General features: G+C 33.0%; 1 protein-coding gene across 1 annotated transcript; it reads left to right on the forward strand.

Moving 5' to 3' along the window:
* The first annotated feature begins 1,984 nt into the window (after positions 1–1,984).
* LOC144438529 (centrosomal protein of 83 kDa-like) lies at positions 1,985–25,295 on the forward strand. The gene is made up of 11 exons (XM_078127985.1): positions 1,985–2,130; positions 2,717–2,867; positions 3,321–3,545; positions 4,489–4,737; positions 6,129–6,375; positions 9,251–9,395; positions 10,508–10,657; positions 11,918–12,281; positions 23,207–23,306; positions 23,855–24,048; positions 25,110–25,295. The coding sequence occupies exons 1-11, from the start codon at positions 1,985–1,987 to the stop codon at positions 25,293–25,295; spliced, it is 2,157 nt and encodes a 718-aa protein (XP_077984111.1).
* Positions 25,296–25,732: the final 437 nt, after the last annotated feature.

Raw genomic sequence — 25,732 nt, forward strand, 5'->3', positions numbered from 1 at the left:
TGAAATATTTCATTGTATACACTTCCCACTACTGGTTAACAGGGATGCCAACAACGTTGAATCTTCAATTTAAGAAGGTTTAGTGAACATGGCGTCATGCTCATGATATTATCCAAATAGTGCTGCCTACAAACACATATATGCAAGTCTCACTTGATGTGATACCTTGCATACTGTTACCATGTATACGGACACAGTGGGGAATTGGCTGTTCCAGACTGTAACCATGAAAACTAGACAGGTCATTAATTTTCATCCATAAACATATTGTTCACCTCAAAACAGTGATTAATAGGTATCAAATTTATTATCCAAGTTGTAACCCAGTTATAGTTTGATAAAGTACCGTGTACCTGCTTTTGTGCTGTTATTATTTTGTATAATTACTATGAAATGAAAAATGGTAAATGTATTGTGTATGAGATGAAAGCACCACACTAGTGAAAGTCTAAGAGCTAAAGAACATATTGCATTTTATATTACACGTACTTGATGAATTACTTTTCATTATTTGTCATTATGTATGCAAGCTCTCAACTTATTTTTTCCGTTTGATGTTATAAGCTTATATGTATTTTCAGGGCAATTGATTGTCTTGGGTATGCACTGAGTTTCCTTACTCAGATCCTGAGTGTATAATTTCAAAATGACTATTTGAATATAATTTTTAGTAATTTACTACGTAATATTGTTGCAGTCAGTAAATTCCAAAGCAAAGCGGGGAGTTAACTTGAAAGAGATTACATTTGATTCTGTGGATATCCTTCAGTTAAGATAAAATTAAAGTCTGGGTGCCTTAATGTGCAAATGATCTGAAAAGATTAGGTCTAGTGTATTATATTAATCAAGTGTATGGATTGCATGATCAGGTATATAACCAAAGAACTACATCAAAGCAAGAAGCTAATGCAACGTTAAATGAATGCTAGCATGTGGTCTTACGCAGATCGGAAGTATTGTCCATAGGAAATAACCTTTATATTTTTTAAAATCCTGGATACAATTCAAATCATCTGTGGATTTGTATACGTGATCCACATGAGAACTATTTTGTGTATGTGTCTGAAGCTATCAAATCTGCTCTGTGTGCTTCGTGACTTTGATTTTAAGTGAAAAACTGATCTGCCCATATTTTTTTTTTAATTCTTACTAGCAGACATGTACAAAAAGTGCTGTCGACAGTCTGTGTCCTTAATAACATTGGTATGAGGTGACTCTTTGACATAAATACAATGAAATATAGATTTCCAATATTGATTTTTTTATTTCATATGTAAGTAAATACCATGCACAGATGGTACCACAGTTGTCAGTATTAAATGGGTAACTGTACAAATGTACATGTGTGACAGTTTCCATGGGAAGTTAGTGTATTTTGGGGTTGTGAATAATGTATTGTGTGAGGTGTAAGTTTCAAAGAGTAGCAATTTAGATTAAAAGTAGATAACTGGTTGCGATGTAAAATCTATCCTGCAATTTATGATTCTTTGCAAATTCCCTTTGATTGAATGGTTGAAAGATGATTTATAATTACTATTTCATACAAAGTACAAATAATTCCACAATGTAGAAATGAATAGTTGTATATCATCAACAAATTGCTACACAGAGATCTCTCAGACCTTCATAGAGGAGTGGGAAGTGGGTTCCATCCCAAATGTATAATTTCTTGAAAACGCATAGAAACTACTTCAGACAACAATCCATTTTTCTATATGATTACTTCACACAATCCAGTTGTTCTTTCATAGGAAGATCACTGCAATACTGTAAAAGTTCCCCTACATGTAGTCAGTTCTTGCTCAATAATTTTTAGAAAAACTGAAGAAATAAATTTGTGAGACAAACTTTCCTCATCTCTACCATTACAAATACATTCTTTTTCTTTCCTTTTATTGACAGGAAGTAGTGTTTCCCACAATACTGTATCCGTCCTTCTTTTCCCAATTAGTGTTCATTGTAAGGACAGTACAAAAGCACAAAGATGGCGTCAGGTCTACTTTCTTCTAGCTTGCCTGTCTCTAGCAAGCTAGCCCAGGAAACAGAACTACAGAAAATGTTAACTGACGAGAGAATGAGAGGTGAAATGCATAAAACTAACTATCAGACTCTCAAAGCTGAACATCAAAGGTAAGACAACTCAGAACCATAGACAATTTTCAATTTTCTAGCTGAAATAGGCACCACCCCTAGAGGAATAGATTATGTCCATCGTGCACATTTGTCCTCTGTCATGTATCAGACGTGCCAGGGCTATATTTTTTTTCAAACGCAATACAAACACAAACAAAACACTCTGGTACAAAGGTGAGATGTTGTATGTGGTGTGTGTGTGTGTGTGTGGGGGGGGGGGTGCAGGTGGGGTTCACAAATCATTTTGTTGTATGATGTTGCACGATTACCCTCATAGTGTCCTATCTTTGCACGAAGTTTGAAAAAAATCAATCAAGACATACTATGTACATGTATATCTGACTTTTACTGAGGCACTGCTGTCTGAAAAATGGCTGTGGATAGATGCACAGATGTAGACTGCAATATGAAGTTCCTGTTATGGGTAGAGTAAATATGTTTGAATTAGTTAGATTATGTTTATTTCATCACTTACCCCTATTGTTTGCGTAAGTTACATTGTGTAAACACTAGCACATAACATTTAGATACTGTAGAACAATCCAATTACACTATAAACTGTTATCTGACTTCAACTTCACAGGTTACAGGATGAGTTTCAAAGATTAGAGACAGAGTTTGCCAGACACACAGAAGAAAGCAGAATGATGGAGGAAAGATGTCAAGCTTTGGTGTCTAGAGCCAGGAAAGAACTGTCAGAAAAGACAGCTGAAAATGAAGAACTGAAGGCACAGGTAAAAAAATAAAAATCATGGCATTTGTGTTAAATTCACTAGAATGGATGGTCTGTATGATTTTAACATTGAACTAAATATCGCATTATTTTTTAGTAATTGTATTCTGCTACAATAGCGGCATTATCAGAAATAATTTAAAAGCACCACGATAAAATGTAGCTGGAAAAATATGCAAATATTACAGTGACTGGGGCTTGAAATTGTAGAATTGTGTTGCTCACATTTTGATTGCAAACTTAAATTGTTAATATTTGTAAGTATGAAATTGTTATTGTATCTTTAATTTGTAGAAGGTAAATACTGGTGTAAATTAGTGTATTGATAACATGCATAATAATAATAATAATAATATTTATTTCTTATAGAGCGCATTACATTAAAACAATCTCAATGCACTGAACAAAAGTATAATGCATAATTCTATCATTTTCTATAATTTTTTGTTTTTAGATCATAACACCACAAAAACTTGAATTGATGAAATTAAAGATAGCAGAAGACTTGGACCAACCAAGCAGAGAACGAATTGCCAGGATGGAAGCAGAAGTAGAAAAATACAGGAGTGATTTCAATAAACTACGATATGAATACTCATTTCTGAAACAGGAATATGAACATGACAAGTCTGAAAATAACAGAGTGATAGAGGAAGTCAAAATGCAGTATGAAACTGAGGTATGCATGCTGCCACTCATTATTTCTGTCAATTTCAGACTATTTTATTCTTCAAATTATTGCAGAATTTCATTTTGATTGACAAATATAATATTTGACCATATGCAAAATTTGTGTACAGTTGAATAAATATATTGCAATCCTTTAATTCTGATATTAGTGGATACATCATCTAAGATTTCATGTGTAATTCCTGAATAAAACGTTAAAAACATCTAAGTCCAGCTTAACAGAATATTATAACTGACAATCATTTTTACTCCATGGGATAGATGATTGTCTGCAGGGATAAACTTATATGTAAAATGACTGAAATTGACAATACTTCTATTTCAATATCATATTGATTTTATACCACATACCAACACATGTAACTCATTTGTAATGGTAAATATATTTTGTGCAATGATTTAAGGATTAAAATAGGACATTTCTTTTGATATTGTAAGCAATATTATAGCACGTAATCCTTCTGTGTGACTACATCTGTATTTTGTAAAATGATTTGCAGGTACAACTTTTTGCCACTTCATGTTCATATCATCGTTGGAACAAAAATTTAATGCTGGCATTGTCTGTAACTAAGGCCCCTAGTTTTTTTTTTACTGTTAAAGTCAGTATGCAGCAGTACACTGTACAGTACATATTGTAACAAATATGATGATTAGAACTTGAAGCAAATCTGAGTTGACATTGTGTGTTAGAGATGATTAAATATGTCTAACAAAGCTTTGAATCTTAGCTTCATATCCCAACATATATGCCAACCCTTAATGTACTTGTATAGCTTTGGAATAACATATATTTCAAAATGAAAAAAATAACCATCAAATATCATAAAGTTACATATTGTGCCATTTTAATGTTTCACAAGCTGAAATGAATGTTGATAATGAAAGTCAAATTAACACTTTAGGGGCACTATTTGTTTATCTTAAAACAGTTGGAAAATCTGAGAAAAGAACGAGAGACTATCGCAGCAAGGTTTTCAACTGAAAATAATCAGGATGCACAGCGTGTAAGAGTGTTGCAACGGGAAAATGCTCAGCTTCACTTGAAGACCAAAGGTCTTTTGACTGAACTAGAAGAAATCAGAGCTCAAAGGGAACAGGCTGGTTTACAGTCTGATCACATTTCCAGAATGCAGACAAAACAACTCACTGAGAATGCTGCTACCATCAAAACGTTTGAAGTAAGTACATGTGTATATTGTATAAATAACAAGTACTAGTAATTGAATAGTACTAACGGCACATAAAATGACAGGAATTTCTGATTTGTGTGTGTGTGTGTGTGGGGGGGGGGGGAGGGGGTTCTTAAGATTCCAACTGAAACTATACATTGTGTGTGTGGAGAGGGAGGGGTTGTTTAGATTTCAACTGTAAATGTATGCATGTTTGTGTGTGTGTGGGGTGGGGGTGGTGGGTTGTTCTTTAGATTCCAACTGAAAACGTACATGACTTGCACTGGTGTTATACATTTGAACATCTGAATGTATGTACAGTCATTGGTCCATTTTAATTATGATGTAGTCAGTATGCCAGATGAACATTGTATGTCACCCTCTGTCATTTACACACACACACACACACACACACACACACACACACACACACACACACACACACACACACACACACAACACACACACACACACACACACACACACACACACACACACACACACACACACACACACACACACCATGCACACACAACCCAGGAGATAGAAAATACAGTTGCAATAGTGAATACAAAGAAATATATTCTGAAAAGGAGAATTATTAACTTCTGCAGAAAGTAACGTATTTCCTTTAGCAACGTTAGACTATACAAACATGAAGATTTTAGAGGTTTTTGCTGTTGATTGTCACAGGATATTCTACATACATGTGAGAAATTATTAAATGTACTAGACTCTCTACATACACATATTGTATCTATTGGTATTAAAAGACAGATTTATAATTCAACCCTCAGTTGGGCTGTTAGCACACTGGTGTTTCTTCTATGATTTTTTGGATCAAAAAAATTTTGGGAAATGAGTATTTCTTTTTAGTGACAAACATGACAACCACATTTGTCTGTGTATGGATGGTTTAGGATGGATGTGTAGGGAGAGAGACAGAATATGATATTACATTTTAGTACCTTGGACAAGTTGTAGGTGGATGTGTAGGGAGAGAGACAGACAGAATAAGATATTACATTTTAGTACCTTGGACAAGTCGTAGGTGGATGTGTAGGGGTCAAGAGAGACAGAATACGAATTACATTTTAGTACCTTGGACAAGTCGTAGGTGGATGTGTAGGGATCGAGAGAGACAGAATACGATATTACATTTTAGTACCTTGGACAAGTCGTAGGATACACAAATGAAACCCTTGGTAGTTGTACCTCAAAAGCTGATAAAGTAATCACACAACTATTGTACTACACACATGTATGCCATAGTTGCAATATTACTTATGTAAAGCTGACTTCAACTTTTTTTCGTCTTTGTTAATGTGAAGTTTTACACATTCAAACATTTCCACTCTATATATATAACACATTAAAACATGTAATATTGTTGATTGCAGGCCGAAAAAGAATCATTGAAAATGCATGTTGACCAGCTGCAGCAAGAACTCAGTTCAGCCTTAGATATGCATAAAACATTGAACACAAAGGTACATGACTTAGAAAAGGACAAGACATCTCTCCAAAGTCAGCTGGAAGAGGCACTTCATCGCAGTAAGATTGAAATAACTAACATGAAAATGGATGTTGTGAAAAGCAAAGGGGAATTGGAAAGACAGAGAGACACATTGGCCCATGAACTTGAAGGTAACTATTAAACTATGCATAACTACTTTCATGAAGGATGTGTATGTCAAGTACTTTGGTAGTTATGTCAAAAATAGTTTTAAATAATATCTTCAGTTTATTTGTTTAGGAAAAGTTTGTCCCAATAAAGCCATTCCAGTTGCATACATGTTGTTAAGAGATAGGTTAATGATATTTAATATTTAGTTTCTGTTAGTGTACCTCTGCTGAAGCAGGCTACTGCCCTCTGTGGTATTCAAATATTTCTTTGATAATCAGTTTGTAACACATGTATCTGGTGTTGATATCACTTCTAACACTTACAGCTTGGTAACTGTCATTCAAATTCAAGTCATCAGTGCTGTTAGCTTAAACCATTATACTTTGCCACGTAAATTGCAAAATTGGTAATGATGACCATGATCTGTAATCCCTGCAGTGGGAGTTCTATGTAGGTATAACTGATGATGTCTGTCACAAATTGAATGTCTTGTACGCTTCAATAACACTCCACGGTTGTCAATCAATGTAACTGAAATCTAGTAATCATTCATTACACATGCTTGGACTGATATGGATACCGTTAGCTTGTTGTCTGAATCTTAAATGATTTATAAGGACTTGTAAATGTGACAGATTATGAAGTCTAATAGTTTATGTAAGGTCAGGGAGTGATGTCAAAACTAAATTGAAGGTAATTGTAGCACACATATAAGTCATAAGTTCTTGATAACCAATCAAGCATGTAATGAAGTCATTATAAGAAGTGTCTACATAGACGTCTTTGTCTTTTATTTTTTAGATATTAATTATCACAATGTGAACTCAAGGAAAGGGAGTTTGTGGGTTCTGCATGTTTTTAATAGTTTAAACAAATCTTTTATCGTTATGTAGGTACCTTTCTGAGTTTGCGTTATTTTCCTTAGTGGATTTCTTGCATATTGCATGACAAATATCTTGCTATTTTTGTTTACAAGATCTACAGTACATTTTACACTGTTTCTGGTACATGATGGGGTGGGGGTGGGGTGGGGTGGGGTGGGGGTTAAAGTATGAATATTCACTAATACATTTGAAAATGTAGGAATTAAGTTTGCCCATGTGATACTATATTACTATACTATATTGTATATTACCAGCACTAATTAAAACTGCAAATATTAGTATATTTTATTGAAAAAGTCAGTTTTGAGTATTCCACATGTAAAGTGGGTCATACAGTGTACATGTACTACTCAGTCAGATTGCTAGTTTTCACTTCATCGTAACCAAGATAAAATGTCAACTTTACACCATAAAAATTACTCATTTCAGTTTTATCAGTAAACATAAAAACAATCTTTCTCTCAGAACACAGAATACTATGAAAATGTCATTTTACAAGTAAAGGAGGCATATGTAGCCTGAATTTATGAAAGGTGATATTAGCTCGCATTTCATTCTCAGATGTGCATTTCATAGCTGATATTGTGATAAGCTGGCCATATACATATGGCAATAAAGTTTGTCATGTGTATAATCTGTAGTGTTGTAACCATAGATACGATATTATGTGAGCTGACTAGTCTCATCAATCAACACAAAAGAATACATGTAAGTGTGAGAGTTAATAATGGAAAGCTGTTAGGCTATTACTTTGACCTTTGACCTGCAAGCTCAAACTTTCTACAATACAGTGCACTTGCTTCATTTTCCCTTTACAAAACCAAGCAGGTGTGCTACTACATGGAGCATTCAACTACATTTGCATACTACTCTCTCTTGGTACTTATCCCCTTTATCATGTCCAATTAAATTAATCTGATGAAAAATTGAAAGTCAAACATTCTTTAGTGTATATAAATCAGCAAAGGCCAGTATGCACATATGTATGCTCTACACTTCATTAAAGCTTGTTAGAGTTCGATTCAACGACAGATTACATTTGAATTTGTCGTTAATTTTTACTATCGATATCTCACTTTGTCAATAATTGCATTCCTTAATTTCCTTTGTCGGAATATTTCAAAATACATGTACTCAAAAAATCTGATTAACTCATTGTTTTGATTGAATGGAGGTACATGTATGTTAAAAGATGTATGTACTGAATTATGTATACCTGTAGTTACATTGGCAAATGTTTCTATGTATGCCTAAAACTAGCATTTGACTGTTTAAGTTCAGGTTGTTTGCAGTATCAATCTTGAGTCTGTGGAGTTACAGAACCATTGCTATCTTTTGTTTCGTACTCACAATATCTGTAACCTATCAAACAAGTACTCAATACATAGTTTGAATGTGTGTAACATATACTGTGTTGATAAAGGCAGTATGTTGAATTATTCCATTGTGCATGTTATATTTTTCATTATTATCAACATTGTGTGTATAAATCATAATATTGCAATATTTTATGTGTAAGTTTTGCATTCTTGTAATATACAGCAATAATCATTTTTTTTTTAAAACTTGTAATTGTACCCCCAGTGAAATATTATGTCAGGAGCTATATGTAGTTCATTCACTCACACTGTAAAAAACACTTTATGTTTGCAATAGAAAAAATATCTTTTTCAAAGGATTGTGTGTGTGTGTGTGTGTGTGTGTGTGTGTGTGTGTGTGTGTGTGTGTGTGTGTATGTTTGTTTGTGTGTGTGTGTGTTTGTGCACATGCGTGTGTGTGTGTGTGTGTGTGTGTGTGTGTGTGTGTGTGTGTGTGTGCGTGCGTGCGTGCGTGCGTGTGTGTGTACATGTGCATGCATGCATGTATCCGTGTCTCTGTGTGTAATATCATGTGTTTACCACTTCAACACCCAGTGTGTCATAGAATACACATTCTCTTTCACCATGCCAGGCAGTGGCAGTGACATATCTGTTTCAGTTGTAATACAACCATTTTCCTGTATCCATTACAGGCTGCCGAAGCAAAGTTGAAGTGCTCCAGCACTCATTAGAAATGCAGACAATTGTGCTGGCTGACAAGGAAAAGGAAATCACCAGGAAAATACAGGCAACTAGGGAAGAAGAGTGGGAAAAGACCAATAAACTTGAAAATGAAAAGTAAGTGTATACATAAATATAAACCTCCTAATCTAACACAATTAAACTTATGAGAAAGAACTAATTTTAACCGATGTCACATGAAATATGGAAGTGGCATTCTAAGAGTACCATGTACATGTACATTTTAGCAATTTCTCTCCAGAATTGTTTGCCTTGACTTCAATTAGTACATTCACTTTTTATGTAGTCAGAATCAATTTCTGGTGCAAGGAAAAGCTTTTACTGATGAATGGAATATTTTGACCCTGATAGATTCGATTAAGTATTTGTTACTTGTTCATGACCCTACAACTGTCACTTTGTAGAATGAATCAGAGTGAGTGATAGTCATGTATTAATACTCTACAGTTATTCAATGATCAAGGACATGATAAGAGCTAACCCAGCACCTACCTCTTCAAAATTTACTTCCCTAGAAACGTGATTTTCAAATATTACATTTTTTTTTTTTAAGAAATCAATACATAACATAATTTATGTTGACAATGTAAGCTGATGACATTACAAATTTCAATCAAAATATTGATTTGCTGTATTAGAATAATTGCTTGTTGCTGCCAGTTGTGTTAGATTAATACATTAGTATACAACACATAAGCAGACAGATTTAATTCAATTTGTGCGAAAGTAATGGTTGTGTTTCAGGTTTGAAAATAATCTAAATATGATTTCACTACACTTTATACAAATAGAAATATCTTTTAGTTTGTCCGAGTAATAATCTATTACAGCCTTGGGCGCGATACAAATTAATACCAGTAGTATTTATCTAAGATAAAAAAAAAATTAATTTCAGTTTTTCAATGCTGGTGTCATCTTTTTTGTTTGCTTTTCCCTTCCTGCTGTATTAACCCAACTCAAAATTAATAAAAATCTTATTAAAAAAAACACAAAAACAAACTAACATTTGTTTCAGTACGTGACTGAAATAAGAGATGGCAACAGCTGCCATTACACACTCTCAAAATCTTATTCCCTCACATCCCTTTTGTACAGATTCATTTATCTGATTCTCAATTTTAAGTTGGTATTAAACAGTTACAGTGTATATTATAACAGTTGTAATATATATTACATGTACATGTAAAGCATGTTATGTTTCACCCTAGACTTGAACTAGAAGCAAAGTTACAAGAAATTGACAGGAGAAAGATGGAAGAAGAGTCACGAAGAACTGAGCTGCAGGAAAGAACAGATGATAGAATCAAACAAGTGGAGGCCAAGAGAGAAGAGGCAGAAAAAGAGTGTCTAGTTCTAAAGTAAGACTTTATTTTGAAATTTATGAAAATGAGTGCAATAATAGATAGATAATTTCACACATTTATGTACAAATGTATGATTCAATCAGCTGTGTTTTATAGTCCAGGCCTCAAAATTTAGTATTTGTCCATCTGCCTGCTGGACATGTAGTTGGACATTTTATATGTCTATCAAATATTTTAGTTACCCATATTTCTAAACTTACACATATGGACAGAAGAAACCGAATTCCCCCCCCCCCCCCCCCCCCCCCCATTCCAAGGCAAATTTCATGACTTTACAACACTTCAATTGTAAGCAAGTTGTGATGCAGTTATGAGTGACTGTGTGATAGCTATGTCTATAAATACTTAGTGGGTGTGCAGCAGTAGAATCAATTATAGCCATACTTCATTTTAATTTCAATATAAAATGTAATAGGCAACAAGCATATGCTTATCAGTAACGTTGGAAGCATTCTACATGCAATACACAACCTTCAATATATAACCATAAGTGTACATTTGGAGAAATATTTTAAAAAATCACATACATGGACAAATTATTTCGATAAAGTGTATCATTAAAGTAATCAGATTGTATGCAAGCATGGTCTAGATTGTCAATATCAAAAATTCAAGTATTAATTGGTACATGTATATTCACCATTTTTATATGAAAGTACAGTACTATAGATAAAGATAAGTGTATGCTGGACTTGAATACTAAATTTAAAATATACTATGTAGATGTTGATATGTCATGCTGCTCAAATCTAATGACACAACTTTCCAAATATATTTTGTGATTAAAAATCTTTGCAAAACTGTTAGTGCAGGTGATGTCATATAGCATGTAATATTTGTGTATTCCATGAGAGTTTCTGTTGAATTAGAAAAGTAAAGACATGTATGTTACTAGTACTTTGTAAGAACACTGCTTATCTGCTCATCATTTGAAGTTAAAACAGAGTGATCCACTGTCATCAGAAATATTAATTTAATCAAACAATTATGTACATGTATAGTAAAAAATTTCAGTATTGAAGTTACTAACAAAGATTAAGATAGGCCAGTATCTGTAAAGCAACAGTTAATGAATCATGAAAAGGTTGTAATTTCATTAGTCTCTCATAATGAACTTAAAGTAACCAAGAAAACATTGGAGTATGTCTACGTGTCTATTTGTTAACCAAATCATAGACTCTACACATGTAGGGTCTAAGACAAAATATAACTGATACAATAAGAATGACTTCATTGCAATTTGTAATCTGACAGAACAAAGCTTGAGCAAAGACATTCGGTTGCTGAGCAACTAGAAAAGGAAACACAGCAGACCAATGAACTGAGAGAAAAGATACATACTCTGAGAACAGAACTGCAGGGTCTTCAAGGCATGGAACAAGAACTACTTGGTGAGAATGAAAAACTGAAACATAAAGTTGATCTATTGAGTAATGAACTAAACCTTGCTGCAGCTGAAGTGGAGAAGACACAAGAGGCAACTCAGGGACAGTTAGATCAGCAAAGGATCGGATTTATGGATGAAAAACAACAGATGCAGACCAGATTAACAGAATTTGAACAACAGATTCAGGAAATGCATGGACGATTGCATAGAGCTGGTTCTACTCATAAAAAGGTGAGTTACAGAAATTTGATATTTATTCTCTTCCTATAACTTTACTCCCAGCAATGCACACAAAAAGACATTCTGCCACCTAGGTGACTCATAAAATCACAATGGAAATGTATGACAATTTGGAAGGATAGCCTTTATGGTCAGTACTTTGGTTTCATTAAATTTACAGAGGAATGAATAAGATTGAAGAATGATTTAATTTACAAGTTAGTTTTAGACAGAAAATCTGGGTAGAGATAATTGTATGAAGTACTACTTTGTATGAGTAATACCCTTGGATATGTTTCCGCATTGCTGTTGTTTGTGTAAGCATGACAGTGATGTGTAGTGCACACAACAATATATTTTTCACTCTACTACTGCCCCAGCAACTACACAACATTTTGTCAGGGTGTGATAAACAACTCTTTCCTCCACTTTTTGCATGCGTAATGCTTATTGTTGAAACATCTATTCCACATATCTTTGATATGGATATAAATAGAGGGATACAAAAAGCAAATCATTTTAACTTGTGTGGACTTAGTATAAAGTGTAGTACTTACTGTACTTATAGTATAACAAAGTTGTATCAGAGATCACAAAATTAGTTGTATAACCAATCAGAAGCCTTGTCAATTTTATGCTAATCATGCAGATGTAGATAGCATTGGATTTCATCTGTGCTGAGTGATCTCAGAAAATCTTATCATTGCTGTATATGTTCCAAAAAAAGTCATTAAAAGCATATCACTATTTGTTAGTTATAATGCAATGGACACACAATGGAGTAATTTTCAGACACCACGGGGGGTTTGTAATGAATGGCTACATGGAAATGGTTCATCGCCATTAAAGTCGGTAACAAGCAGATTACCACAGTTTGAATAAAATGAAACATTTATGAACTTTTTAATGGTTTCCATGTAATGACCTTAAAAAATGTGCAGTGGTGCAAAAAGGAATGAATGAAGCTAAAAAAGTAACACTTAAAATGAAACTCTGATTGTGATCTTGTTGTGTGAGAGAATTATTGTAGAGAAAGGATACATCTTTTATAGTCCTGCCCGAACCATTACTTAAATCCCCTAGGCCACAGACTTAGATATAGGAACAGTTAGTGTCAGTGTATTGAGAGATCTACCCCCAGCGGGATATGGAAAAGATTTTATTGAGTTGTGTTTTCGGCATTGTCTAGTTTTTTAGGTACTGCCAGTTTGAATGATGACTTAAATCATAAGCATGTTTAGAAATTATGTTGGTGAAAATGAATCATGGTGTACTTTTACATGTTGTGTTTTCTAACCAATGGGATTTGGTAAGTTCTCAGCAAGCTGGGTTTTTATGAGGCATTATACATTAGAGTACATTACAAAATAATTTACTAGGACTAGTTGCTAACCTTGTTTTATAGATAGAATGACCTAAAGCACAGTAAACTAAGTGCAAGTCATGATTGATGTTACATGTCTATTCTTTCCTTAGTTTTCAAGTTGTTGGCTCACAGAAAAAAAGCATTAGTAACACACAAATAAAAAAGGGTTTAGATTTTCTATTTGACATTAAGTTTTACATCGTCTCTTTAGATGTTATAATGTACTGATGTGACTCAGTGACACAAGAAAGTCTGACAAACAGCAGCACATTGACATCAATTATTGCTATGATGTTCCAATGTTAGCTCTCTTACAGTGTTACAACACTCAGTACTGTTAGACCACTCACTTTAATGTCAGATGAAGAAAGGTGTCAACCTGTTGTCGTGTCAGTGCAATAAGGTCGTATCTGCTATACAAATATATTATTGCACTGACGTGACGTATCTTATATTTTCATGTCTACTGTTTTTGTCCTTCATCATATGATGTTTATTCTGTGTGAGACAGGACACAATTGCCTGACAAACTATGGGCAATAAAAAAATACAAAATTGACAAGTAATTAAAATTACAAAAAATGAAGATATAGTACTTTTGTTCATAAAAGAGTTTAGTAAACTCAAGATGATATGGACCACATTAATTAATATTTAGCATAAGTATAATGTCAATTACATAATGTCATACATGTATGTATTGTCGATTGATGAAAATGGTTACAAATGAGACAGTCAACAATTAAATGGAAAATGACTATGGATGGAAAATGACCATGTCTGGAAAAATTAATAAGTCTGGTAAATAAGTCAGCAAATTAACAACAATTATAGAGCGACATAAATGTACACTCTAAACTGTGTCATACTTATAAACTTCAATGATATCTCCATGGCGATACAGCAATTACCCTGACTTGCTGTAATGGACATACAGTAATTATCTTTTAAAAACACTTCAGCGTTTATAATGAACATTTCTATAAATTTTGACAAATTGTTAATGTAATACTTTGAGCTACAAGCTGTCGTTCAAAATGACAGCATAGCTCAAAAGTAGGAAGTAAATGTGTTACACAAGCGTATCAACTTTGCATTTATGTAAATATTGTATGTAAATATATATTAATATTATGCACAAATTATGTAAATAAGAGGATGAAAGATACCACTGTAGGATAACACAGGGAGAGGTCTGAACTGGACGGTAGTGAAGTACAATATGTATGTGGTTGTAGTAAATACGTCATTTCACTTTATTTATCACTATGTAGAATAGTAGAATAGTACTTGTACAGATTTCATGCTATTCTAACTCAAATTCCATAACAATATAAATATTTTGTATGTGTACGCATCTGTATGCACAAGCGGATGGATGGATGGATGGTTGGGTCGGTGTGTGTGTGTGTCAGTAACAGTATGTGTGAATGTGTTGGTGGGCAGGCAGGCGGGTGGGTGGATGGATGTTATATGTAATTTGTTCCCAATTTGAATGTCTTTTGAGCTTTCCATAAACACTCAATTACTAGACACAAATGTCTATACACACAGTACAGAATGTTAGACATCACAATTTAACCAAATATTTTTCAGTTGTACTCAATTCCATTTTAAAATGTTGAAACTATAAAATCTAATTTGTTTTCATTGTAGAGGGTAATAGGAATGTCAGGGTCTGTTTACTTTCGTGAGTGTTGTTATGTTGGTATAGGGTAGAATTTCTAATGTTTCAGTTTGCATTTGGAGATTCAGTGTACTTTCCGTGTCCTAGCATGATTGTGGTGAGATGGAAGGAAATGCACATCACAACAGATGAGGGATCAATTACTCTCCAGTTGTAATGGAACAAATTACTTTTTATACACGATAATCTTAAAAGAATATGTCTGTCTTTTTCCAGAGCATTTGCTAGGTTGATTCTCATTTCATTACTCATAGCATTATTCTTACAAATACATGTAAGATATTTAAAGTCTCCCTGCATGTGTTATCTAGTACTAGAATATCAGACATGTAATAAAAATTAAGAGTGCTCTCATCATTCAGCATCTTTTTCATGAGTTATATTCTATTTGTGGAAATCATATCTCATTGTGTAGTGGTAACCTGCATTGTATTTTTAAGACTTGAATCTCATATCTTTGTAGACTCAATCCATCTTAATGGTTTAACAGATAGAATACTATTAATAAAGATTACTAATCTCACTTTGCCAGTTAGATCAGTATTAAAAGAGTTGTCTCTCAAGACAGAAATCTCTAGGTTATATCACATGATCTCAATGGTATAATAATCTTGAAGCTTTTAACCTCTTGCAGAAACTGGATCTCAGATTAACAGAAATTTTATATAGGCAGACAGTATTAAAATTAGTGCTTGGGGCACCCATACTTAATTCAATGTTCTCATTGTATAAACCCCTTAAAAATGATTGGTTGGCCTGATAAAGTAAATAGTGTATGTTTACATATTGGTGATAATTTCATTAAATAATCATACCTTTACAGTCCGAATGACTTTGAAATGATGATTAAAGTTAGATGGAAATTTTGACATTTGTTTTATCAAAGTTCCCAAATTTCAAGAATGAACAATCATTTTTGTGCAGCTACACACTTGTAGGGTTGCCATCGTACAGTCAGTGATATATTGATATACATATATTGGTATTTTTTCTAATCCTGCTGTAAAGGGTGTACATTTTTTTTCTTTCTCCAGATTGCATAAATATAGGTTTGGTTGAGGCATGTGAAATACAGAATTAGGTATGACTGCCTGCTGGGTAGCAAATGTAAAGGCCTTGATTTGTACTTTACTGTTTTCTCATTGTCACAAATCCAACAGGTCTTTTATGGGGAACTGAAAAATTGGCAAGGTTTGCAAGAATGCTATTTGTCTTTATGACACAATAAAAATGAAAATAATTGCTTTTTCTGATTAAGTCATTATTTTAATCAAAACACCTTACCAATAAAATTATTGATGTTATTTGAAAGTCATCATTGTTATTAGAGATATGATTATTATCCAGTATTGGGATTTATGTATCAGACTTACGTTGTAGATTTGTAGGAAGTACATTGTGTTTGTATTTCACACATCTCTCCATGTCCATCATCTAAAGATAAAATAGTAGATATCTTTACAGCCTAAGCAATTACAATTTAAGCATGTTTCATTTTTATTCAAGACTATGGCAGTTTTTGCTAAGCTTATAATCAAAATTTTGACTTTTACATTCTTTTAAATTCTTACTGGAGTAATTTAATTAAGTACTCTACATGTAGTATAAATGTATGATGTGACGATTAACTCTTCTGTGGGTTATATGTCAACTTGTGATTGCCATATTTGGGTTAAAGAACAACTACAATATATAATTGTATCATAGTCATGCCCTCTAGTCCTTATTTTTGCAACTTGGAGAATGACAGAATCAGTTTTTTGCTAAGCCGAAACCTGAAAAGCAGGATTTAACACACACATATACTGCCAAGATAAATTTAGATCATTTTACTTCTACTGCTGATACAATTTGCACCTTAAGATGTTAGATGTGTTGTCATGGCAATGAAATAGTGTGTAATCACCCAGATGAAATCATACTGTATAATATACCCATTACCAGTTATATTTTTCAATTTCCTTGAATGGATTAACTTGCGAAATGCTGTATTCCAAACTGAATGTTAAGCTGCGTATAGTTGTACAGATCTATTCTACAGTATTTAAAATCTCAGGACTCACTGCTTTTGTTGCTGACTCCAAATACTGTTCTGTGATTTTCCAGGGGATAGCTAGAGATAAATTCTTTTTTTTTTTGTAACAGTGACCCATTTTAGCATAGTCAAGACGTGTCCTGAATCTCTCAAACAGTTTTGAAAGACCAGCATGCACATAGATGTATATTATTAGTATTTGATATAACACATTTTCCAACAACTTTGCTACCAATTCTCAAATACTAGCTACATGGACACAAAGTTCTATAAAGATAGAAATTGAGGACAGGATGTCTTTTAGTTTATTTTGTTAGTTATGTTGTTTTAGTTAATTATTTAAAAAAGAAATAGAAATCAGACATACACCTACTTCACAAATGGTTCACATTTTTTTACAGAAACCATACATCTGTTCTAAGAATTAACAGCTTTTTTTGTGATTCTTGACAATTTCTCAATCTCTATTTCTTCAGTAAAACAGATGGAGGATACTGTTTTGAATAAAGATGTATTCGAATAATTTTGGATTATAATTCAGTGGAACAAACGAATGTAAAATAGTCATGTGAAAGGCTGTAAACTTTATTTTAAAACTTATCAAACTTTACAAAGCCTCATGCAATCTGCATACAAAATATACATGGATACATGTATATTGTTGTGCCAAGATACAGTCTCACTGACTCAATTTTTTTTAAACAATCAATAGAATTTTACCACCTACATGTATGCATGTCATGATAAAGATAGCAATCATTTGATTTTTGGTCGACACTTTGACTTCTGCTTCACGTGATACACAATCATGCATTACTCATTTATTGTTGTTGTGCACAAAAATAAGTCAACCGTCTTGTTCTATTTTGATTCGCCAGAATGAGGTACAATGCTGTTGTAGGTATTGTGAGCTATTTTCTACCGACAAAGTGCTTTGTGCTCTACTGCTCAACAAATACAATTTTTCCAACTCTCTGTAGCACACACTATCAACTCAACACAATGTTCTCATTTCATTTTGTACAATACATACCAATCAAATCATTTTATAGCTCCAGGAATTCCTTCCAACTGAAGGATGCTTTTACTGTGTGTAAACACTTGCCCTTTCAAATTTTATGCATACATGACTCTTTCAATTTTGTATGTAAAGGGTGCAGTCATTATACTAGAAATATGGAAAATGACTTCCTTGTATTGAAATAGCCTAACCATGAAATTATCTGTCTTTTATCACACATGGCTAGCTAGAGGTGTGTGACGGCAAACTTATTGATTTCCATTAAGTTTAACAATTACTTTTCAATGGATAGGAATACTGAATTTTTACTCAGTTGGTAGTTGTCAGATAAAATGACACTATGTGTTAAATTCAAAGACTTTTATCTTACAAGTTAAAAATCACTACACTGCAATGTTATGCATAGGATTCTTCATGAAATCTATCTTTTTCTTTTATATATATTGCTCTTCAAAAAATCCCATTTTGTCAAGTTTTAAGCAGTCATCGCAACTTCATAATTTTAACTACATTTAAATAATTTAAGGAAATTTTGTCAAAAAAAGTTATGTGGCTAAAAGTTGATGAATCTTTTATAATTTACGAGGCTAAAACAATTATTTGTTTGAAAATTTTAAAAGAACAACAGTACTGCTTTAAAAGGTGAGTTGTAGATTACTTTTAAAAGATTCAGTTGTATAAACTGAGAGTAAATGGTAAAGTGAAGCTCATTCCACCACAGGCACTGGAATTGGAGTGGCTGAAAAGGCTTTGAAAACACAATTTTTTGTACGACATGTATCTTATTAAAGTTAGCCAAGTTTCTAGAGCATTATGTTACTAAACTTCAACTGAAGAAAACCCAGGTAAAACTTAATTATTAGAAGTTGGGGGTTTATTAGTTGTGTGTCTTTGAAAAACAACAACAACCATGTTGTTATCTTTAAAACATACTTTTCTCAATGTGCCTCTCTCAGTTCATAAATAGCATTGTAGTTGAGTACTGTTCTCAATGTGCCTCTCTCAGTTCATAAATAGCATCATACTTGAGTACTGTTCTCAATGTGCCTCTCTCAGTTCATAAATAGCATTGTAATTGAGTACTGTTCTCAATGTGCCTCTCTCAGTTCATAAATAGCATTGTAATTGAGTACTGTTCTCAATGTGCCTCTCTCAGTTCATAAATAGCATCATAGTTGAGTACTGTTCTCAATGTGTCTCTCTCAGTTCATAAATAGAATCATAGTTGAGTATCATAGTGGAAACTGAGCAGGATGGTATAAATTGTGATATCAAGCTGATACATTAAGTGTGAAAAATAGACGACAGAAAGGAGTGTGGCAATAATATAATTTGAGTTTAAAGAGTTGAAACGAGAGGTGAATTTTAATGATCAGATATTACACCAGAGTAGGAGTTCAAATGAAATGTTCAGAAAATTAAAAGGTTTTGATAAGGTTGAAAGTAACTGTGTTAGCATGATTCTTTATTTCCATTTTATGACTACTATTACTATACCAATAGCGCTAATAGACACAAGACATATTGGTACAGTTTACACAGGAAACAATCATTCTGTTTTTGTATGGTGAAACACATTATGACATGAAACTGTAATAATGAAACTTTTCAGAAGTTACATACTTTGAATTCATTTATAAGTGGAGGAACAGACATACAAATGTATGGAAATACACAGTATTATAATTGAATGCACCCTGGTATTGAAATGAAGCTGTCTTCTATCACAAATACATTTATCATTTTTACGACCTAACAGAATGTTGTCACAGCATCTTTGCTACACCCCATGCTGACCTTTTTCTAAGGTCAGTTAAATTACACATTACAGTAGACGATAATTTTAACAATATGGATAATGTATGGATTTCATTTTATGAAAAGGGCTGTGTTTTTGTTTCTGTGGGGTTCATTACAATACTTTCATTTCTGTTTCCAGGGGTTTCAGTTACTGCTTTACAGTATGTCCTGTCCACTATATAAATCATACATTAATTTTAAATATTCGTAACTTTTGAGATGAAGAATAGCCAGAAAACAGATATATTCCCTGTTTGAACACCACCTTGTTTACCCGTGGTATGAAATTTGAAAAAAAAAACTATTTTCTTCCATGTGTATGACGACAATTCCTCATTATGAGAGCTACTATTATTAGTATTTCAAATGGCACTCTAACCAGAAATCTTATCACAAGTAGGTAATTTGTTTCTTTGCCTATTATATTAACACTTACTTGTTAGTGCAATTTGGTTGGTACACGGTTGAATGGAATTGGCTCATTACTTAGGTTGAGATTGCTCACTTCAGAGGAAACGTGATAGTGTGAGTTATTAGAAGTACTATTCATAGAATTCTGTCTACAAAGTAGATAAACCTTTACATTTAGTTTGTGACACAAACAAATCAATAATAACCTGCAGATATGTAATATTACTGATATTCTGTCTACCTACTTAGGAGGTTTGCAACTCAGCAATTGATTTTCAGATTCATCCAAGTGCTCATAGTGTCATAGAATTTTGTCATCCGTAAGCTTAACCCACTTCTTTAGTAGGAAATACATATATGCATCATCTTGTATTCTAGATATTAACAATGTCTTTGTTTTTCATATGTTGCATAGAACACAAAGTCTGGTGGTCATTCTGAAATAAATTTGGGATATTAAACTCACGGGATTTTGAACCTTAGTCCAAAGTTTGCACTGTGATCAATGGCGTAACATTTTTATTAATTTGTAAGTTTTTTACGACTCATATTGAGCTATTTGTAGTTTCTTCATGTAGGAAATCTACATGGGAATTGCATGTTGCTAAGAGCTTCAGAAAGGGATTATCTATTATACCTTTATTTCACTAAATCACCTTACTGTTCAATTTTTTAAGAAACTTATTCCTTTTTTGACTGACTTTAGGGAATTTAACACTATTAGACAGAATCAGAGGGGGAAAATTCATTTTCAGTTTGAATGACTTTCTTTTTTTCTAACATAATTTGACAGAAATGCCTTCAAACTTACTAGATTTCAAGATCAGTGATGTGCACTGTCTATCATGTCCCATGATTTGTTATCTCAGACACTTTCACCAACTCATTAGCAGTTTAGTGATAAAGCTTGACTCAATCCTGAGATGCGTAATACAATTTCGTAATACAGTTTTGTCTTTGACTGTTCTGAATTCACACAGTTTTTGATTATCGGATATACTGTATCTGGTTTGAAAATTTTAATATGATTACATCTAGATCCCAACCAGACAATCCTTAGAATCTATCACAATAATTTAGCTTCACTTGAGATATCTTGGTATATGTAGATTTTGATGATATTATCTCAGTTGTAGCTGCAGTATACATTTATGTCTGACATGTCCACGGTGTAATTTAATGTACCCAGTTTATTCATGACTAGAGAAGCCAGGCTTTATACATGTATTGTAAACCTAGATATTTTTCCTACTGTGAAATTCTGGGAATTTTAATCTAAGACTATTTTATGGCAATTAAACTTGCACATCAATGAATCTGGTCCATTACAATGTGACTAAAAAAAACTGCATATTTTTTGCAAATTTCCCTTTCAAAAATTAGGTGTACATATGTTCAATATTCCCAAAGAAGGCCTTTTCTTTATTTACCTTCGGGTCGCCACAAGTCAGAATGTTAAATGCTTTTGTGCTGTCAAGATTTAACCTTTCAAAACTCAAATACTACTAAATTGCCAGATGTCAACATTTCAAACAATTACATGCCATCAAGATTCAACCTTTGAAGAACCAAGAAATTCAATTAACTTACAGATATATTTTACAACCAGTATCATACATAAAAGTTGTTTTCATACATCTCTGGATAGCCTAGTATCCGAAATATGCTTGCGATAAAACTAGAGTTAAGTTTATTGGTTTGATACAAATAATGCTAATGCACTTGCTGTCGGTTTCATTTCACACAGGCATGATTCAATAAAGTATGAACATTACTCTAGATTGATTGTCTTGTGGTGCAGTTGCCTGAGGTGATATTGATGGAGTAATTGCAATATATTGCCTTGGGTCATTTATCTTAATCTCCACAACCTTGCGCTAACCATGCTAACATTGACCAGGTTAGCTGTATAACCATAGATTTTAATTAGATATCTCACAAGAGATTAATTAAAGGATGGAAATCAAAGTGTCAATTTCATGGAACATCATGAAATTTATAATTATACTCAATTTATATAGTGTCATCTTAAATATGATTAATTGGTCAGGTAGTAAAAAATGAAAATTGAAAAAAAGAAAAGAAAAAAAAGTAAATGTGTACACGTTGGTGATATTGGCAATTCATAATCATACGTTTCTATACAGAACTATACAGAACAGTTGCAGATACATGTAGTGATATAAAATAGCTGTAAGAAAGTCTACATTTTCAATTCATTTTGTAACTAATATAACCTGACTATAAAACCAAGTTATAATCATGACTTATTTTGTACCCATCTTTTAATGCTGCACTCAAAATAACTCACATGCAGAGATAATACAATGAATAAAAATGTATTATCTACATATTTGTTGTCATGGTTGCATATGTTGTTACAGTGGTTGATAAAATGACTTACACATTGTTAGATTTGAAGTCTAATCAGTAAGATTGTATGACGTATAGTATGATGATGGATTTAACAGACTAATAAGATCAACGCTGACAGATCCAAAATGAATGCCCTTTGATCAAAAACTTAGTTAATTTTGGTATAGAAAAGGATAAAGATAAGAGTCAGTTCATCATGTAGTTGATAATAAATCTGTCCTGATTTATTGTTTGCCTGCAGAAAAAGAAGAAGTATGCCAAATTATTGAAACATCAGAAAGAGAAGATCCAGGTTCTGAAGGCCAAGCTTGAGGAGATGGAAATAGAGAGACAGTCATTGAAGTAAGTTGAATAACAGTTTGGGATTATCATTTCAGCATGGGTTTCATTGACATCTGGCAAACTGACATTCTCATGGTTCTTGTTTAATTTATGAATTGCATGCAAGCTGCCATTTTCCTTTAAGTCATTTTCCTAGTCCTATACTGTGGCAGTGTGCATTTACCCTTCTGCACATCCGTTTTCACTAAGAGTTCCAATCCTTATCACAGAGCTGTTAAAACTTAATGAATGATGTAGATCAACTGTTATTTGATTGAAGTTAGTAAAAACAAATGTCTAAAGTTTTCCATAACTTTTGCAACAAATTTAACCTTAGACAACAGAGTTAGATTTCCATTGTCTACGATTAAACACACTTTAATATTGTAAATCTCGTTGAATTACATTTTGACCTTAAAGCAGAGTATCCATTTTCATGGTTTTTATGGCACAAAGTCTAAAATTGGTTATGTTTTGAACTGCTGATGACAAATGTAGCAGTATATGTAGAGGTATATTACCTATGTTTATAATGTGAGTGCTAATGGCTTCTTCTCCATGTTTATCTACAGGCAAAATGTCCCACATGCAACATATACAAAATTAAAACGTCAGCTAAGAGACTTGTACCAACGTCACACTGAATTTCGCCAGGTGATTCTCAATGGTATATCTCAGATGACGATTGGAGACTTCAAATATGCTTCAGTCCCATTTGGAGTTGATGCATCTCCTCTATCATGGGCAAACCAGAGTGGATTGGTAAGTATTTCCAGCAAGGCAAATTGGTTTGAAAAAATGTAAATCTTCATTACTGCATGAGTGAGCTTTGATGGCTTTCAACCTGATGTTAAGTCACAGTTTGGTGGTTAATTAAGTACAAGTAACAAAATGCCTTTACAATCATTGCCATATGTTTTTGATCATATAAGTCAATTGGATGACTCAAGAAATCTTATTTTTTTCGGCTTCATTCTAACCCTGTATGTTTAATGTGAGATCACTACTGCATAGTAGTACAAAGTACACACACTTGCCAGTCTTTGCATGCACTATGTCTTAAGTGATTTTAAAAATTAGATTAAAGTGGCAATGAATGATGCATACTAATGTTAGATGAACTGGATGAAATACATGCAGTAAGATGGGTAGTGAATGTGTAATTCACATGAATGGCTTAAATGTTCATTTAATACATACAATATATGACGCAATTTTGGGAGAGGATTTAAAGGATAATACCTTTAATAAATAACCATTTCGTGAATTTCCGTAATTACACTTGTCAAATGCAGAAGAATTTCCATCGATATCCTGCTCTCTAAAGTCATGGTTCATTTGGCATCATAACATTTTTTCTTCTTCCAAAAAACAGTTGCTGTATTTGTCAAACAAAAATGTCTCATAAGTGTACATTTCTTGACTTTATTATCATTTATTGCTTTTTGCATGTACAATTTTGTAGTTCCTCATAGCTTTTTATATACATTCATAGAATCATATAATGAGCTAAATGCTTCTCTTGTAGAATTTCCAATGATATGGTACTGAATATATATGTATTAGACTAGGCAAAGAAATTCACACCATTGGGAATTTGTGGGTTTATGTTTTACTACACAGAGGGAAAGCAATTTGCTGAGTTAATTCGTGAAAAAACACACATGACTTGATAAATTAACAACACTTTCAATATGAGCCAATTTGTTACCATTAAAAGTCAAAGCCATTACAACCACTAGTTAATTATCGTATCAAATCCCTGAAGATTGACGACTTAATCAAACAACTTAATCACATCATAATTCATGGTTTACTTGTAGGAACATCAACACCAACATCAACGTGATTTAATGGCCATGAAAGAAAGACTAGATAACCTTGATGACAACCAACGCCAACAACTGGATGATTTAGTTGGCAACTTGGAACCATCCAAAATTGAGGAAGGAGATAAAGAAAATATTTCAACCATGACAGACAAACAAAGTGAGACTGGCAAACTCTGATTTGATAACATTTTTTAGTCTTTTATAAGTTGTAACCACATCGTGTAATAAATCAAAAGTCATTTTATACCATTCTACATGGAAACTTTTATATTTGTGAACCCTTCTGCCTTTTCAAATTTTCCAATCTTTTCCGTATATCTTTCTTTATATTGTTTTCTTGTCGTTCTCTTCTTAAGTTTCATTACTTTTCTTATATATGTATAGCTGATGCTATCTTTTGAGCATACACCATGATACTGGTTGACCATTTTTCTCTAATATCTTTTTGAATAGTTTAGGTATATTTTATAACATTAATAGCAGTTGCAATTCTTGTCAAAAACATATATAACTTTTTATGGTTTTGAAATATCATATCTCCTTGTGCAAACAAAATGGATGCACCCATCCCATCAGCTCAAATGTGTAGTGTTGAATGTCAAGTTATTCTAAAA

Source organism: Glandiceps talaboti, chromosome 1 (genome assembly GCF_964340395.1).
Source record: "Glandiceps talaboti chromosome 1, keGlaTala1.1, whole genome shotgun sequence".
NCBI classification, from domain to species: domain Eukaryota; kingdom Metazoa; phylum Hemichordata; class Enteropneusta; family Spengelidae; genus Glandiceps; species Glandiceps talaboti.

Bases quoted from the DNA above. Each gene is read 5' to 3' on its own strand.
- LOC144438529 (XM_078127985.1), top strand. From the start codon at position 1,985: ATGGCGTCAGGTCTACTTTCTTCTAGCTTGCCTGTCTCTAGCAAGCTA. The intron at 9,396-10,507 runs GTAAGTGTATAC...GTTTCACCCTAG, and splicing joins AATAAACTTGAAAATGAAAA to ACTTGAACTAGAAGCAAAGT. The intron at 10,658-11,917 runs GTAAGACTTTAT...GTAATCTGACAG, and splicing joins AAAGAGTGTCTAGTTCTAAA to AACAAAGCTTGAGCAAAGAC.